General features: G+C 35.0%; 1 protein-coding gene across 1 annotated transcript in view; it reads left to right on the top strand.

Annotated features, from left to right (window-relative positions):
* The window catches only part of Nipbl (NIPBL cohesin loading factor), a 163,759-nt gene that overhangs the window by 74,102 nt on the left and 73,235 nt on the right, over positions 1-16,422 (top strand). The window contains exons 2-8 of the mRNA XM_032898802.1: positions 45-186; positions 2,061-2,226; positions 4,603-4,730; positions 7,050-7,149; positions 7,775-7,926; positions 14,278-14,438; positions 15,064-15,160. Of these exons, the coding sequence (XP_032754693.1) occupies positions 123-186; positions 2,061-2,226; positions 4,603-4,730; positions 7,050-7,149; positions 7,775-7,926; positions 14,278-14,438; positions 15,064-15,160 (868 nt within the window). The 5' untranslated portion in view covers positions 45-122. The remainder of the gene's footprint in view (positions 1-44; positions 187-2,060; positions 2,227-4,602; positions 4,731-7,049; positions 7,150-7,774; positions 7,927-14,277; positions 14,439-15,063; positions 15,161-16,422) is intronic.

The following is a 16,422-nucleotide window of genomic DNA, read 5'->3' on the forward strand; positions in this document are numbered from 1 at the left end:
AGTGCCATAGTGATTATGTGGTTTTCTTTGTGTGTGTGTTGCAGAGTTTGGGAAATGGAAAGTGATGACAGCTGGCACCTGAACTAAATACTTCACAGGCAACACCATTCCAGAACTTCAGGATGAATGGGGATATGCCCCATGTCCCCATAACTACTCTTGCGGGGATCGCTAGTCTTACGGACCGTAAGTATGGATAATCTATCTAATTTAAGTTCTGTTCTTTGCTAACAGTCATTTTTAGAGATACAAAATTACCTTTAATATCATATATAACAGAAAAATATATATGCGTATGGGAGTAGAAAAATTAATGTTTCCACGTAATACATAAATTTAATTTCTTCATCCTTCTTTGGATTCCTAAACAAATGATAGTGTAGTAATTTTTAAAGACCTCATTAAAAATAAATAAAGAATTTAGAAAAATGATACAAACCTTTAAGAGCTGCTAAAACTAAATAAAGAAACATGGCTTAAGAATCAAGAATAAGGGGTTGGGGATTTAGCTCAGTGGTAGAGTGTTTGCCTAGCAAGCGCAAGGCCCTGGGTTCGGTCCCCAGCTCCAAAAAAAAGAAAAAAAAGAAGAAAAAAAAAAGAATCAAGAATAAGGTCTTTTTTTAGAAAGCATTTACAAAACATACCTGAAATTGTCCTCCACGAATGAGAATTTGATAGCCCACATTACCTAAGTTCTAGTAGTACTGATTTTTTACTATCAGGTTGAATTATCTGTTAGAATTTGTTCAGATGACATGTCATTCATATGAGAGTCCACTTTACTCTGAACACTAAGGTATTAAAAATTATTGTATTTTGGTAGATATTTCTAACTGTTCTTTTCCTTGGGTAATGTCACGGCACCTGCCCCAGTGTCTGTCCCTGGGTCATCCTCCTCTAGTATAGGAGAGCGTAGAAAAGGAAAAACAAATGAACACATAACTTTTCTGTAGCATTGTTAGATATGGAACTTTGTAATCTATGAAAAATAACATATAGCTTCCAGAACTGTTGAGCTGGGCTCAGAATTCCTCTCTGGGTTTTGTTTCTGAGGATTTTCAGTTAAGTGTAAACTTGTATCACTGGAAAGTAGGTGGTTGGATTATCCTAACTCTGCAGGAACACTGTGAGACATGCTTTAGTCCTTTTTTACACGTTGTGAGGCAAAAACACAACACGTATGCAGAATTATATATGCTGCCAGACTTCCCTTTTTTTTTTTTTTTTTTTTTTTTTTCTGCCTTTTGCCTCTGCTATACACATTTTTAATGCTTATCTTCCTGGTAAACTTTATGAAGCAACAGTTGATTATTTTGTGGTTTTATTAATAAAAACCAAGCCATGAGCAGTTGGTAATTATACAATGGAGTCTATTAAAAATTAACCCCAAAACATGAAACCTATATTTTAGTTGGGTTTCTTAACCCTTGGGGGTAAATAAACAATTCCCATTAAGTCTACTACATTAGTGGGATTTAAGCCACAAAATACTCATTTTTTTTTTCTTATTTCTTTGCTGTTTACAGTAGGATGGGGGAAAAAGAACTATTTAGGAATTTATGACAAGAGTTTCTTATTGTTCTTTAAGAATGTTGAACTCTGAGTATTCTACTACTGTGAGCTGTTTGTTTCTATATGCTTAAGCTTTTAAAAGATGTATTGCCTATCGGTGTAATGTAGAGTCAGGTATTGTTTTTGATTTATTTGCCTAACAGTGCTACTGATCTGATCCATCTTGTAGATAAGCTACTTTCTAACCTTATATCTCAAAGTTATGTTTTATTTAGTTAATGAAAACAATTTTTAAATGAAAATTAGAGCACGACTATAAAGGAGCTAAGTAATGCCTAGTAATACATTCTGTACTGGCCCTCATGTTTTGGGAGGAGTGGTTTCTTGAGCTGATTGAGATTTTTTTAGGAGTGAAGGTAATGTTTTTCAGTCCTCAGTCATGACATGTACAGCTTCTTTGCAGTCTTAGGATTTACATAAACATGGATGTGTACTAAAGGCCTCTTGCAGTCAGTTAATTTCTAATATTCAGCTTTTACTCTGTGTAGTCCTGAACCAGCTGCCTCTCCCATCTCCTTTACCTGCTACAACTACAAAGAGCCTCCTCTTCAACTCCCGGATAGCAGAAGAGGTGAACTGCCTTTTGGCCTGTAGGGATGACAATTTGGTTTCACAGCTTGTCCATAGTCTCAACCAGGTATCAACAGATCACATGTAAGTACAATCAACTTTACATCCTAACAGTAAAATGGTTTGGTCTTTCAAAGAGAGATCAGTGTTAACTTTTAAGTTATTTCCAAATTTTTCAGATTCATACTTTTGTGGGTTCTGTGTGTCTGGCTCTGTTGTTGTTCATGACAGGTGCCCAGGCTGGCCCTGACCTTGCTGTGCAGCTGGTGAGGTTCTGGAGCTTCTCTTCCACTACCAGCCCTTGAGTGCTGGTATTACTGTGCGCCACCGCGCTGAGTTTCTGTGGTGCTGGGAGTCAGGTGCACAGTTTCATGCATGCTGGTTATACATTGCTAGCAAAGCTATAGCCTCACCTTACAGCCCAGCCTGGCCTAAGCCCTGCTGTCCTTCTCTTGCCTCAACCACCCACGGACTAGAGTTCATACTGTCCATCCAGTAGTTGGTGACACATGCCGTTAATCCTAGCACTCAGGAAGCAGAAGCTGGCAGATCCCTATCAATCCTAGGTCAGCCTACTCTACCTAACCAGTTACAGAGCCACTAAAGCTACTCAGTGAAACTTTGGCTCACAAAAGAAAGACAAGAAAATGTCCGTCACCAAGTGGGAGTATAACCAATTTTAAGGTGACATTAAAGAGATTTAAGTAGGCCATAGTCAATTTGTGTCTTTGCAGATCTTTTCCACTTGTGGAAATGATCTTGATCTCCTCTGCACAGAGATTTAAATGTGCTCATAAAACTTATCTCCCCTCTTCTAATATTGTCGGAGTAATTAAAATTTCTAGACATAGGAATATGCTGAGTATAACAAGAACTCAAAATTTAACTCCATGGAAAGTAAAATTCGTTTTCATTTGAGCATAGGTGTGTTTTTTCTTATAGTAGACTTTTAAAAATAATATTGAGCTAAACAATAAGAGTGTATTTATTATGTTTGTTGCCACAAAAGCAATGCATACTTAAGCTTAACTTAAATAAGCTTAAGCTGTTATCAGGCCTAACAACACAAAAAAATACTTAAAAATAAAATCTGGGTCCAGGGAGATGGCTCAGTGGATAAAATGCATGCTACTCAAGCCTGAGGACCTGAGTTCAGTTTCCAGACTACACATAAAGGTGAAGATCAAGAACTAACACAACGTTTTCCTCTGACCTCCACATCTGTGTCAAGACATGCACATGTGCACATCACATATATAGATAATAAATTTTTCCCAAATAAGATCTATCACTTTTATCCCATTATAACCTACTACTAAATAGTATTTATATATTCTTCTATTCTTTATTAATTTTTCAAATTTAAAGATTCATTACTTAGAAAAAAGATGAACCATATTAGGTACAGTACATATTTGAGGGGGCAATTCTCATATTGACTCAGTTGAACTACTTATTAAATGTGGCTTTTCTGATGGAGGAACTAAGAATTGATTGTTTACAACCAGAAGGAAGTACAATGTTCATATTTTAATCCCTCTAGAAATTTCACTGTCTAGATACTTACTACACAGTTGCTTTTGTCTGTACACACCAGCTGTTTTTTTCTGAATATTTAAAGAGGTAGGAAAAAGGCACAGAAAAATCAGGATATATTTTATAGCAAGTTTCTTTAAGACTATTCCCTCGAATTTATTGAGCCCTACTGTTTGGATGTTATCTTTTAGGTCTTTACTGTTAGGTCTAGTTAGTTTCTGTGCATGCATGCACCGGGGTGAGTGAGCGTGGATGTCAGACGTCAATTCTCAGCTGCTACCATGTTGAAGCAGTGCAGAGAAAAGTGATATTGAGAAAGTAGGGCCTACTACTATGTCAGCACGAATACTTCCCATGCCTTCTGATCTCAGAAGCTAGGCAGGTTTGGGCATAGTATTCAGATTGAGAATGTAAAATTGAAGACACTGTTTTTCCAAACAGGAATGTCTAATTTGCTAATTATTTAGATGATTACATATAGAAGATAACCTGTTTGTCTTCGCTTAGTATGGCAACGCTGCGTATTTCATTGGAAGAAAGAACAGGTCTGTGACAGTCACTCGAGTTCAGAATGAAGAAAAATCAATATATTCTAAGTCAAATAGCAGTTAAACATCACTCACTTGTGTGGTTGCATTAATTAGTAGTATGTAATAAACTCTGCTTGTTTGCTTTCCTAAAATTAACATGAATATTTTTAAATAAACTCGTAGTTCCATAAAATTTGATTCCAGCATCCCTTTCCCCATCCCCTAGAAAAATAAAGTGTCAGGTGATGTGTAGGAATTCCTTGATAATTTCATTTCTTCTGGAGATTGCATCTTCGAAAGTGTACCTTGGGCCTACTGAAGTCACACGTTTTTAGTCTGTAAATCTTCTTAAGGAATCAAGCATGGTTATACTTCTTTTTTTCTTCAATGCCAGAGAACTGAAAGATAACCTTGGCAGTGATGATCCCGAAGGCGATATACCAGTCCTGTTGCAGGCCGTCCTGGCAAGGAGTCCTAACGTTTTCAGGGAGAAAAGCATGCAGAACAGATATGTACAGAGTGGTGAGTTCTCTCTTACAGCCCATGTTTGTGAGAACTTGTTTTACATGTGATTAAGTTTGGTTTCTTTAACTAGCTGGTTTCTTACTTACAAATGTCTGTTCATATTTTAAATCAAGCAAAGAGTGAGAAGGAGACTATTACGTGGTTTAATGTGTAATTAAACAAAACTTTGAAAGTTTTTTTAAAAGGTATCTTGAAATGTATTAAATGAACTTTAGAATTTTGCTTTTAGAAAACCATTGAAGGTTTGAAATCTTACATTAATTTTTTTAAATTTGTTTTTATTTCATGTGCATTGGTGTTTTGTCTCTGTGTATGCCTATGTGAGAGTTTCAGATCCCCTGGAACTGGAGTTAGGGACAGTTGTGAGCTGCCCTGTGGGTGCTGGGCATTGAACCTAGAACCCACTAGACTGGAGTACAGTTAGAAGACAATAGCAGTAGTGAAAGGAAATAAAGCTGTGTGCTCTGAAAGCGCTGGAGCTAAAAGAATATCACGTTAGCCGGTTACAGAAGTAGGAGACTGGAGAAATGGCTCAGGGGTTAATTAAAGGCATATACTATTCTTTATTTCCTACCTTAGATATTTATGACTCCATTTCTAAGGGATCTAATACCCTTCTACTGACTTCTACAGGCAGCTGCAGTCAGATGTTTATAACACACACACGAAACACATGCATAAACTATTTTTTTTAAATAATGTAAATAAAAATTTAAAAGAAGACCTAAAAGAATTAATAAGTTCAGGAGAATATAAATACAATTTTGGATAAATGAAATCATCCAAAGATACCAGTATTACATTTTTGTAATCTGTATTTTTGAGTATGAATTTAGATAGAAAGTCACAGTAATAAGTTTTACAGAATTCATCTTAAGTTACATATGTTTAATTCTGTATACAGTTTTAGCTAAAGCGTATGATTACTGTATATCTCTATATATCCTGTTTTGTGAAAAGATAAAATAGAAGTTTTAAAGTAATTTGTTAATAGTAGTCATTGTTAAAAGCATTTTTCATAAGAAAAGCTTTTTTTTTTTTTTTTTGGTTCTTTTTTTTTTGGAGCTGGGGACCGAACCCAGGGCCTTGCGCTTCCTAGGCAAGCGCTCTACCACTGAGCTAAATCCCCAACCCCAAGAAAAGCTTATATTTTTAAAGGTTTATTTGTGTGGAGGTGTGTTGTCTTGTGGGTGTGCACCTATGTGGGAATGCACGTGTGTGTATCATGATGATCACTCTGCATTGTTCACATTTAGAGACAGAATCTCTACCTGAACTTGAAGCTCATCAGCTAGCCCAGGCCAGCTGGTTACCACATTTCAGGAACTCACCTGTCTCCACCCCCTTGTACTGTAACCCTACCCCAGGACTAGGGGTCTAAGTGTTTGGCCACAGCCAGCATTTTATGGATTTTGTGCATTCTGGGGTTCCAAACTCAAGCCCTTCATATTTGTGCAACAGAACACGTACTTCCCCAACAGAGCCGTCTCCCATCCTTAAATTGATAACTTTCTGTTGCTAAATGTAAATGAGGGGGGTTGGGGATTATTAAGTTATGAAATAAAGCTACTTTGTGTTGAATTTTTTAATTCACATTTTTAGTGATTGTCTTTGAGGTGGTTGGTCCTGAGCCCTAATCTCATTCTGATACTGACTGTGGAACTATTATCTCTTCTGTATTATTACTGGCAAATAAACATATATGCCTTCTGTTTGAGTATTTCTGATAAAAGGTACTTTTCATATCAACAGCAAGACATGAAGTTTAGGAATATTAATTTATTGATTACAGTTCCCAGAAAGTCATAAGAAAATTCAGGGTTAGTTGCAAATTTTCTCTCTGATTTAATTAACTGAATTTTTCTGCTGCTTCTTTATTATAATATATATTTGTTAATAGTAGTCATTGTTAAAAGCATTTTTCATAAGCATCTGTGAATCAGTCAAGCTGGAGATGCAGCATTGTGGTTAGCAACACTTGCTGCTTTTACAGATAATCCATATGTGGTTCCCAGCACCCACGTGATTGCTGTAACTCTGTAACTGTGTTTCAGTGAATCCAGGGTCCTGGCCCCCAGGGGGACCTGGCATGCATTAGCATCATTAACATCATCGCATTTTCAGTACTAGACTAATGGAATTAAAAGTGTGTTTTTATAAAATTGATTGTGCTTGAAATTTAGTTTTCCTAGTAGCTATATATTGCTTCCCCCAAACAAAACCATTCTGGAAGAACGGAACGTTTAAACATTTTTAAAGTAACGAGTCTTTATAGTAAAAAGAAGATAATATTTAATGTTTTTATCTTTTGAGCAGGAATGATGATGTCTCAGTATAAACTTTCTCAGAATTCCATGCACAGTAGTCCTGCATCTTCCAACTACCAACAAACCACTATCTCACACAGCCCCTCCAGGTGAGCACATACTATGTGTATGTTCTAGGGTGAATGAATATGCTTCTGTGAATATCAACATACATTTAAGTATTCATGAATTATATAAATAAGTAATTCTGTTCTTACTACTCATAATGAACAATCACCTAAAATTGTTGCATGTGGTATTCCTATGATTACTAACTAAAGGAGCTTTACATAGGAAACGAGTTTAATAAAATAAATGATGTGTTTGTGGTAATGTGGCTCCTAGGCAGAGTGCTTGCCTACCATACACAAAGGCCTCGGTTTAATGGGTTAATTCCCAGTAGCACTGCCGCCACCACACACACACACACATACACACACACAAGTATCATGTTTGATGTCAGTTTGCTATAAATAACAAAAGTTTATTTGAAGAGACATAGATTAGTATTCCTAAATAGAATAGTGGTTTTTATGTAGTTAAGTAAATTTTTAATTATTTGATGTGACTATTGTTATGAATGTTAATATATATGTGCTATTTTGCTGTTTTTCTGTTTGTATAGATTTTATTATATATAAATTGGAGTTCAAAGAATTTTGTCACATTTAAATTTTAAGAAGTAGGCTGTTGATTTCTTTTCCTGATATACTTCATTTGTGTTTGGGGTTCTAGCCGGTTTGTGCCACCACAGACAAGCTCTGGGAACAGATTTATGCCACAACAAAATAGCCCAGTGCCTAGTCCATATGCCCCACAGAGTCCTGCAGGATACATGCCATATTCCCATCCTTCAAGTTACACCACACATCCACAGATGCAACAAGGTAAGAAAGTCGTTATCTCCTAAATTATTACAGCAACTATTGAATTTATCTAATAACTATAATTCCAAGCATGTTAATTTTAAAAATATTTTAATCATAAACTAAAATAATATTTTGTGCACATTGTCAATTATCTGTGGCTTCAATTGTTTTAAACACATTACATTTATTTTTCAGTGATTTATCATTGGGGTAAATAGAGCCTTGTCTTTGGGACTTTGATTAGGTTACTATGTAGTTATATTTTGATATGAAATTAAGGAGTCTTCTTTTAATTGAGTTTCTTACAGTAGAATTTAAATTTTATATATATATATATATATATAAAATATGTATATATATGATGAAAACCTTTTAGGTAGGTATTTATTTTATAGTTAAAATTAGGTTTTGGTACAAAATTTTCTGAATTGGATTACTAATTTCAGTTTATTGCCAGTGATCAATCTCATATGTTTATATCTTTTTTTTTTAAGTGATTCATTTTATTGTCTGTTTGGCTTATCTCTGTATCTGTGTACTATATGAGTGCAGAGACCACAGAAGCCAGAAAGGGGCATCAGATTCCCATGGAACTGGAGTTATAGATAGTTATGAGCTGCCATGTAGGTGCCAGGAATTGAACCCAGGTCCTCTGCAAGAGCAGCTAGTAATCTTAACCACGGAGCCATCTCTCTAGCCCAGCAGGATAATTCTTGCTTCAGGGATCTTTTATCTTTTAAACATTATACTGTCTTATGACGACTAAATAATCTATTAACAGTACAAATTCTCATACGCTTTAAGTATTTAAAAGCATAACTTTTCAAGAAAAGATAAAGGACAAACATCTTTGGTTTTGTTTCCCATAAAAGTAGTAGGTCAGAGGACAAAAGCCCAAAGAGAACGTCTAACATATAAACAGCCATGTAGATGGGAGTGTGGGTAGGAAAGCACATCATTTTGTGCTAATACTCAGATGACGCTGAGCGCTAGAAACTCCCCCATGTTGAGCAAAACAGATTCATTTTTCAAAATGAATCAAATGAAAAATATAGTTTAAGGCCCAATTTAGTAATGAGTTATTCCCGAGAATGTTCAGGCACCAGAGAAACTAAAAAACATCGTTAAGGGGATAGCGCTCCCTAGATATCACTCAACACAGAATACATGGTATATCAGAAAAGAATTGGAGATAGAGAAATTTAAAGTATGAGAAACATAACATTGAAAACATTAAACAATGCAGAAAAATTCACCATGCCCAATGAGCCCCTTCAGCATTTTCTAAGAAAGATTTTTCTTTCTTTCTTTTTTGGTTGGTTTTTTGTTTGTTTGTTTGTTTGTTTGTTTGTCAAGACAGGATTTCTCTACATAGCCTTGGCTATCCTAGAACTCATTCTGTAAACTAGACTAACCTCAAACTCTCAGAGATTCATTCACCTGCCTCTGACTCCCAAGATCTGGGGTTAAAGGTGTGCAACCGCTACCTGTTGATTTTTTTTTTTTTCCTTTTAAATCAGTGTTCACTAGATTATTTTACTTATAAGAAATTAATTTCTAATATTTAATACACAGTATATTTCAACCTCACCAGCTTTATTTGTCATATTTTTTTCAAGATATAATCGAGTTTCTTGAATGTTGTATTTCTTTTGGTTTGTTTGTTTTTAGTTTTTTTTCTTTCTTGCATTTTCCCCCTTTGAGACAACTTGTTAAAGTGTAGGTCCGGCTGGCCTCAAAACCCTGAGCTTCCTACCATAGTGTCTTGGGTGCAGGATCAACAGTTGCTGGACAGCACCCGGCTCTGTCAGCTCTCGGTGTAAAGCAGGTTCAGCGCCCTTTTCCTTCCATGTACTAATTTTGCTTTGTTTCCTGTGATACTGCTGGTTCAGTATATGACCTCATGTGTGCTGAGCAAACACTCTACCACTGAGCTAGAGTTCCAGTCTTTTGTTGTTGTTGTTGTTGTTGTTGTTGTTGTTGTTGTTTGTTATTTTGAGACAGAACTAAGCAACCCAAATTGGCAGGAAACTTGTTCTGTTTCCCAATCAAGCTTTGAACTTGCCTTCCTCCTGAGTAGGTGGATTGCCAGACTGTGCAACTCCTTATTTATGGGTGGTGGAACGTAGCAGTCTCCACTGATTTTGTGAAATAAATCTCTTATCTAGACTTCACTGCTTTTCCATAACATGGCCCAATTTGTTCTCATATTCCTTATATTTTCTATCAGCTGGAAATACGTTTTAAAGGATTTGTTATATGTAGTTCTGCAAGAACATTCTATAAGTAATGTATACTTTGTCATGTATCACATCTGGAACTACACAGGGCCCTATATATAAATATATAATATATAACATATATAATATTTATTTTACTTTGTAATTACTAAATATTCTGGGTTGATACTACAAATAACCTATTTTCATTATCTTAAACAGATCATCTGTTTTTAAGATTTTTAATACTGATTATCAGAATACTGTAATAGTTTTAATTTTCATTCAAAAGATGACACCTTAAAATAAGTTTGTAAGAATGTCTTATGTAGTCATCTTTGTCGTAGTCTATTAATTTTGAAATTATACCTATATTACTGGATCACTTAGAACAAAATGCTCTAAATAGATAAACTACATTTTTATGAATTACACAACAAAAATACAAACTATTATATTTGAGAATGAGATAAACTGGTTTCTGATTGAACATCTGGATTAGAAAACAAGAGATTAACTTTACAAGAAAACAAGAGATTAATTTTTTCTGAGAACATGTTACTATGTAAGTACATAAGTGCATATTGAGAAAAACTCTTGGAGCACATATATACACACAATATATTGTTACTGCATGTTTAAATTACATAATCAACAGACACAAAAAGGTATTACAGATATTTAAAATAATGATTAACTTGAAGTAATAGGTAAACAGATATAGTATAAATTGAAATAAAATTTGTATCAAATTGGTAAATGTTTTACATTCTTAATAAGGATAAAAGTTTATACAGCTTTTCTAGAGAGCAATTTGCATAGTTTATAAATTATTTACCTCACTTGGTAGGTGAAAACTTTCTTAAAAGTGGCTAAGAGGTAAAACACCATTCTTATCATATTTACAGAACATTTAATGAAGTTACTCAGGTCTTTAACCATTTTATCAAAAAGAAACACATCTATACTTTCCTACCTTATTTTACAAAATTATATTCTGAATTCCAAAATCAGGTGAGTGAAAGAGAAAATGATGAGAAAGAGGTTGAGCCTGTTAAAAACATGTTCCTGAAGACAATTGCTGTTACCAACCTTTATGTCAAGATTGGGTGTATTTTCAGGATTGTTGGAATGCTTAAGAGTCTATAATTATTCCAATTCAAATTGAGGGGGAAAAGAGAGATTGTGTAAGCTCCTTTTAGGGGCCAAAAAGAACATTCTATTTAATTTATTATTGAAATCACATTGCTGAATGATAATAGGTTGATACAGCTTTATACTGCTAAAGGTGGTGACAACTTAGAAATATTTTTTCTCTAAATCTTGTATCAGACATGAGTACCTGTAGTCCCTACCATAACTTAGTGAGCAATGGGTAACAGAGAGAATTATATGATCTCTCTGCATGTCTAACATATATGTGTGGATATACACATGTACATATATGTGCATGTGAAAGGAAGGACTAAAATGTCACTTTGGGTATAGAACTGTATCCTAGTCCAGGTTTCTATTTCTGCACAAACATCATGACCAAGAAGCAAGTTGGGAAGGAAAGGATTCCTTCACCAAAGAAAGTCAGGACTGGAACTCACACAGGGCAGGAAGCAGAAGCCAATGCAGAGGCCATGGAGGGACGTTACTTACTGGCTTGCTTCCCCTGGCTTGCTCAGCTTGCTCTCCTATAAAGCCCAGGACAACCAGCCCAGGGATGGCACCACCCACAAAAGGCCCTCCAACCCTTAATCACTAGGGTCTTACAGCTGGGTCTTATGGAGGCATTTCCTCAAGGGAGCCTCCTTTCTCCGTGATAACCCAGTGTGTCAAGTTGACACACAGAACCAGCTAGGACAAACTATCTTAGTGAAAATTCAAAAGAAGCTACAGGAAAGATGTTATATTCAGAAAAAAATAATTCTTTATAGTCCCTGAATATATTATTAGAAATGAAATTAACGTATTTCATATAACAATAAGCAATTAAAGCTACAGATTTTGAATTTCATTAGCACTCCTTAAGAAAACTTGCAAGATGCCTATAAGTGAAAGGTATGTGACCTTTGTTAACAACATGATAAAGTATGATATTGTGCTGCCCTCATAGACAAAGATATCAAGGTAAAGATTATTTTTTCAAATCTATAAACTCAGTATAACATTACCAAAAATTCAAAGCAAACTGTATTGTGAAACCAAGCAACTTCTAAAATTTTGTATGAAAGAATCAAAGTCTAAGAATATACAGGACTTCTTTCTTTCTTCCTTTCTCCTTCCTTTCCTTCTTTTTTATTGTATGATTACATCATTTTCTCCTTCCCTTTTCCCCCTGTAAACCCTCCTATATACCCTCTTTGCTTAATTTCAAATGCACATCCTGTTTGTAGGTGTTTCATTCTGTTTTGTTTTCTTTTCTTTGGACAGGTTGTTTTGTTTTAAGAGGTGGAAGTGCAGACAGGGTCTCTCTTGGTAGCCATAGCTGTCCTGGAACTCATTATGTAGACCAGACTGACCTCTAACTCACAAGATCCTGCCTCTGCCTCTGCCTCTGCCTCTGCCTCTGCCTCTGCCTGCCTCTGCCTCTGCCTCTGCCTCTGCCTCTGCCTCTGCCTCTGCCTCTGCCTCTGCCTCTGCCTCTGCCTCTGCCTCTGCCTCTGCCTCTGCCTCTGCCTCTGCCTCTGCCTTCTGGGATTAAAAGCATACATTATAACATTCAGCTGGCCTCTGTTTTTGGATAAGATAATTTTTTTTAAAGTAGCATTGTATAGCTCAATCTAACAGGAAACAAAGTTGTCCTATTAAGTACAGACACAGAAAAGTATATACATTTTAATGGGAATCATATATACTTATACTGTATAGTATATGACAGTGTGTTATAATGGGGAATATTACTTAACTGCTGTGACAGTTGGAAAGAAAGCTCATTTGGGTCATTTCCCTACAATATACTTAAAATACATTTTTTTTTAAAACTTTTCAAAAAGGTATAGAAAACTTTTTTTTATAACTTTGGTAACCAGGGAATATGAGTGACAATATATCTGAAAGAATCTTGGCTTTGCTACAAATTAAGAAATGTAAACTAAAATAACAATCGATATTTTTTTACCCTCAGAGTAACAAAAATTGTAGGTAAGTATGTAAAGCAGTGAGATTTTTCACTTACTACTGATGAATTAAGGAACTTGAGTAATTTGTATTCAGAAAGACTTACAAATGTTTGTAACTAGTAATCTTATTTGCTGGTCTAAGTCTTAAGTTATAGGTACACTTAAAAAATACCTCATGTGTATATCATAAGCAGTGATGCCTACTGTTATGATATATTATTTATAATAATCTAACCATTGTCATATAAAAATGAGCAAATATATCGTGTACATTATACAGCAGAATTTACATAATCATTTATTTAAAACAAATGAACTTAAGACTGCATATGTAAAAATGGAAAAACCATAGCATAATGCCTAATTAAAAAGCAAGTTTTATGCCTAAAATTCATGAAGCTCTGAATTTTTTTAAGCCCTGCATAAAACTAGGTGGCACAATTTTGGAATTTCAGCAGTCAGGTGATAAAGGAATGAACACCAGAAACTCAAGAAAATCCTCAGCTACATAGCAAGTTTGAGGCCATCCTGGGTCACATGAAATATGCTTTAAAGAAGAAGAAGAAATATCAGTTATAAAGGGATTTATAAACAGACAATTTGGAGCACTGTATTCAAAACAGTACTTATGTATTATTTAGAATATGTTTACTTACAATAAAAGTATAAAAATATGCATGCAGAAATAGAGTGACCGGAAGCTAAACCATTCTCCCTGTGAAAGAGAAAGAGAGAGAGGAAAGTAAGAAAACACAAATATAGTTTTCCACATGTCTATGGCGTTACAACTCTTTACAAATGGATCTGAAATCACATCTCTCACAGTATCAAGATTTGTAGTCAGTGTGTGTGGTTTCGGTTTTGGTTTGTTGAGGCAGGTTCTTAAGTAGCCTACGCAGGCTTCATTTTTGCTATATAGCCAAGGATCAATGCATAAGTGTTCATTATATTCTTTATATAACTTGTGTAAAATATTCTTGTAATTGATTTCTAAGAATTTCTCTAGTTAATTTTTATATTTTTAAAAATTTTTATTCCAGCATCAGTATCAAGTCCTATTGTTGCCGGTGGCTTGAGAAACATCCACGATAACAAAGTTTCTGGTCCATTATCTGGCAACTCAGCTAATCATCATGCTGATAACCCTAGACATGGCTCAAGTGACGACTACCTACACATGGTGCACAGGCTAAGTAGTGATGTATGTAACATGCTAGTTATGACTGTGGTAATGGCTGATATCTGTTCTGTAGCCCAGCACTTTGACGTCACAGGTGAAGGATATTTAGTGTGCCTTAACAAGTAACCTAGATTCTGAGAATCTGGGTGTGAACACCATGCCTCCTGTTTCCCACAAAGCTTAATCCATAGAGCAGGATTTAATTTCAGTTCTAATTTAATAGTGTTTACACCAAAAAAATTATCTCAAGTGGCAAACTTTTATTTGTTAGTATTTAGCATCTTTTTTTCCTATATTCAATTTCCCCCTTCCTCATATTTAATATTTCCTCACTTAAGTATTGGAAATTTTCTGTTGTGGATCAAGATATTTATGGCCTCGTAGGGTAGTCTTCACATCTCCTTTGATAGAAAGCAACCCCAAATGGAACGTGCTCATAATATCAGTTTTCTTTATTCATTGCCATGCATAGGCTGTTGATTCTTTTGGATACAATTTCAATTCTTCTAAGATATACTATGAAGAAAACAGGAAAGTGCAGAAGACTTATACTATTGAATTTCAACACTTTACCTGTCAGTAATTAATTAAGATTTCAGTAAAGCATCTTCTAGCATTCAAGATAGAAAATGTGTTTTATTCTTAGGATGGCGATTCTTCAACAATGAGGAATGCTGCATCTTTTCCCTTAAGGTCTCCGCAGCCCGTGTGTTCTCCTGCTGGAAGTGACGGAACTCCTAAAGGTATTAGAACTAGAATTTCCTTCTGTGTGTCTCATAGTTCAGGCAGATCTAGATCAAGTATATATTAAATCAGTTCTGGTTTATTAAGCTGTTCATATTTGTATTTGTTAAATCCCAATTAACTCTTACAGTATTCTTAGGAGTATACAGTTTCCTTCTCACTAGTAAATCCAGTGGCCCTTGGCAGTTGTAACTATCTTAACCTCTCCCTAAATGTTTGAACTGTTTAATCAGATGCCCCTGTCCACCTCCTGAAAAAGACCTTACTCTGTATTGCACGGACCAACTTTTCTCCCTCTCTTTTCATTGACTTTTTTTTCAATTTTAATGCATTTCGATGGGCTCTGTTTCCTTTACTCCTTTGTCAAGATTTCTATCAGTAGAAATCCAGCACTTGGGAGCAGAGACAGGTGGATCTCTGTGAGTTTCAGGCTAGCCCTGTGAATTTCTAATAAGGGCTATTCTGCCCCATATGGTAAAGAACACTTTTTTTTTGCAGATGATGTTTCAACTCAAATGTCCTTTGTAAAATAGAGGCTGAACCTTCCTCCTCAAGGTTTTATACTGGATTTTTTGTTTGTTTCTTTCTTTCTTTCTCTCTTTTTTTTTTTTTTTTTATTGCTAGATTCTCTACAGAGAAAACAAAAGAAAAAAGAAAGTGAAATTATGCAAGAATGATTTAAAAAAAAACAGAAAGCTGAAGTGTATGATATTTTAGTTCAGTAAATGTATACATTTTGAGGGGTTTAAACACCCAGCTTCTAAAACAGAAAACAACAGTCAGGTTAACTCTTTAGCCATCACAGTTTTTAGACATTTATCATTCCAGCTTGTCAAGGGAAGAAGTTATTTATGACTTCCAGGAAGGGATAGCAAAGCAATAGATAGTTAATCTAAATAATGAGCCCTCTTTTCTTCTGACACTTATGGGGAGATGGATGGTTGATAGATAAAATAAATGGTAGAAAACTTCAAATTGAAATGCCATAAACAATATCATATCTGAAGCCTAAACTTTACTTTATCAGGTTGCTTTCCAACTAGTCTTAAAATATTACTTTGTTGTCAGTCACTTTAATTTGATTTTAAGGTAAATAGTTGCAGTCTAAGCTATATATTACTTACCACACAAACTTTAATCAGAAAAGCATAGTACTATGTAAAAACAGACAGAGAAATCTGATCCTTAGCTTTTCTTGCCTGCTAGCTATTTAACTTTATAAAATTTTCTTAACTTCTGTAAACATGTTCCTTTTTAGCAA

Source organism: Rattus rattus, chromosome 3 (assembly GCF_011064425.1).
Source record: "Rattus rattus isolate New Zealand chromosome 3, Rrattus_CSIRO_v1, whole genome shotgun sequence".
Taxonomy (NCBI): Eukaryota; Metazoa; Chordata; class Mammalia; order Rodentia; family Muridae; genus Rattus; species Rattus rattus.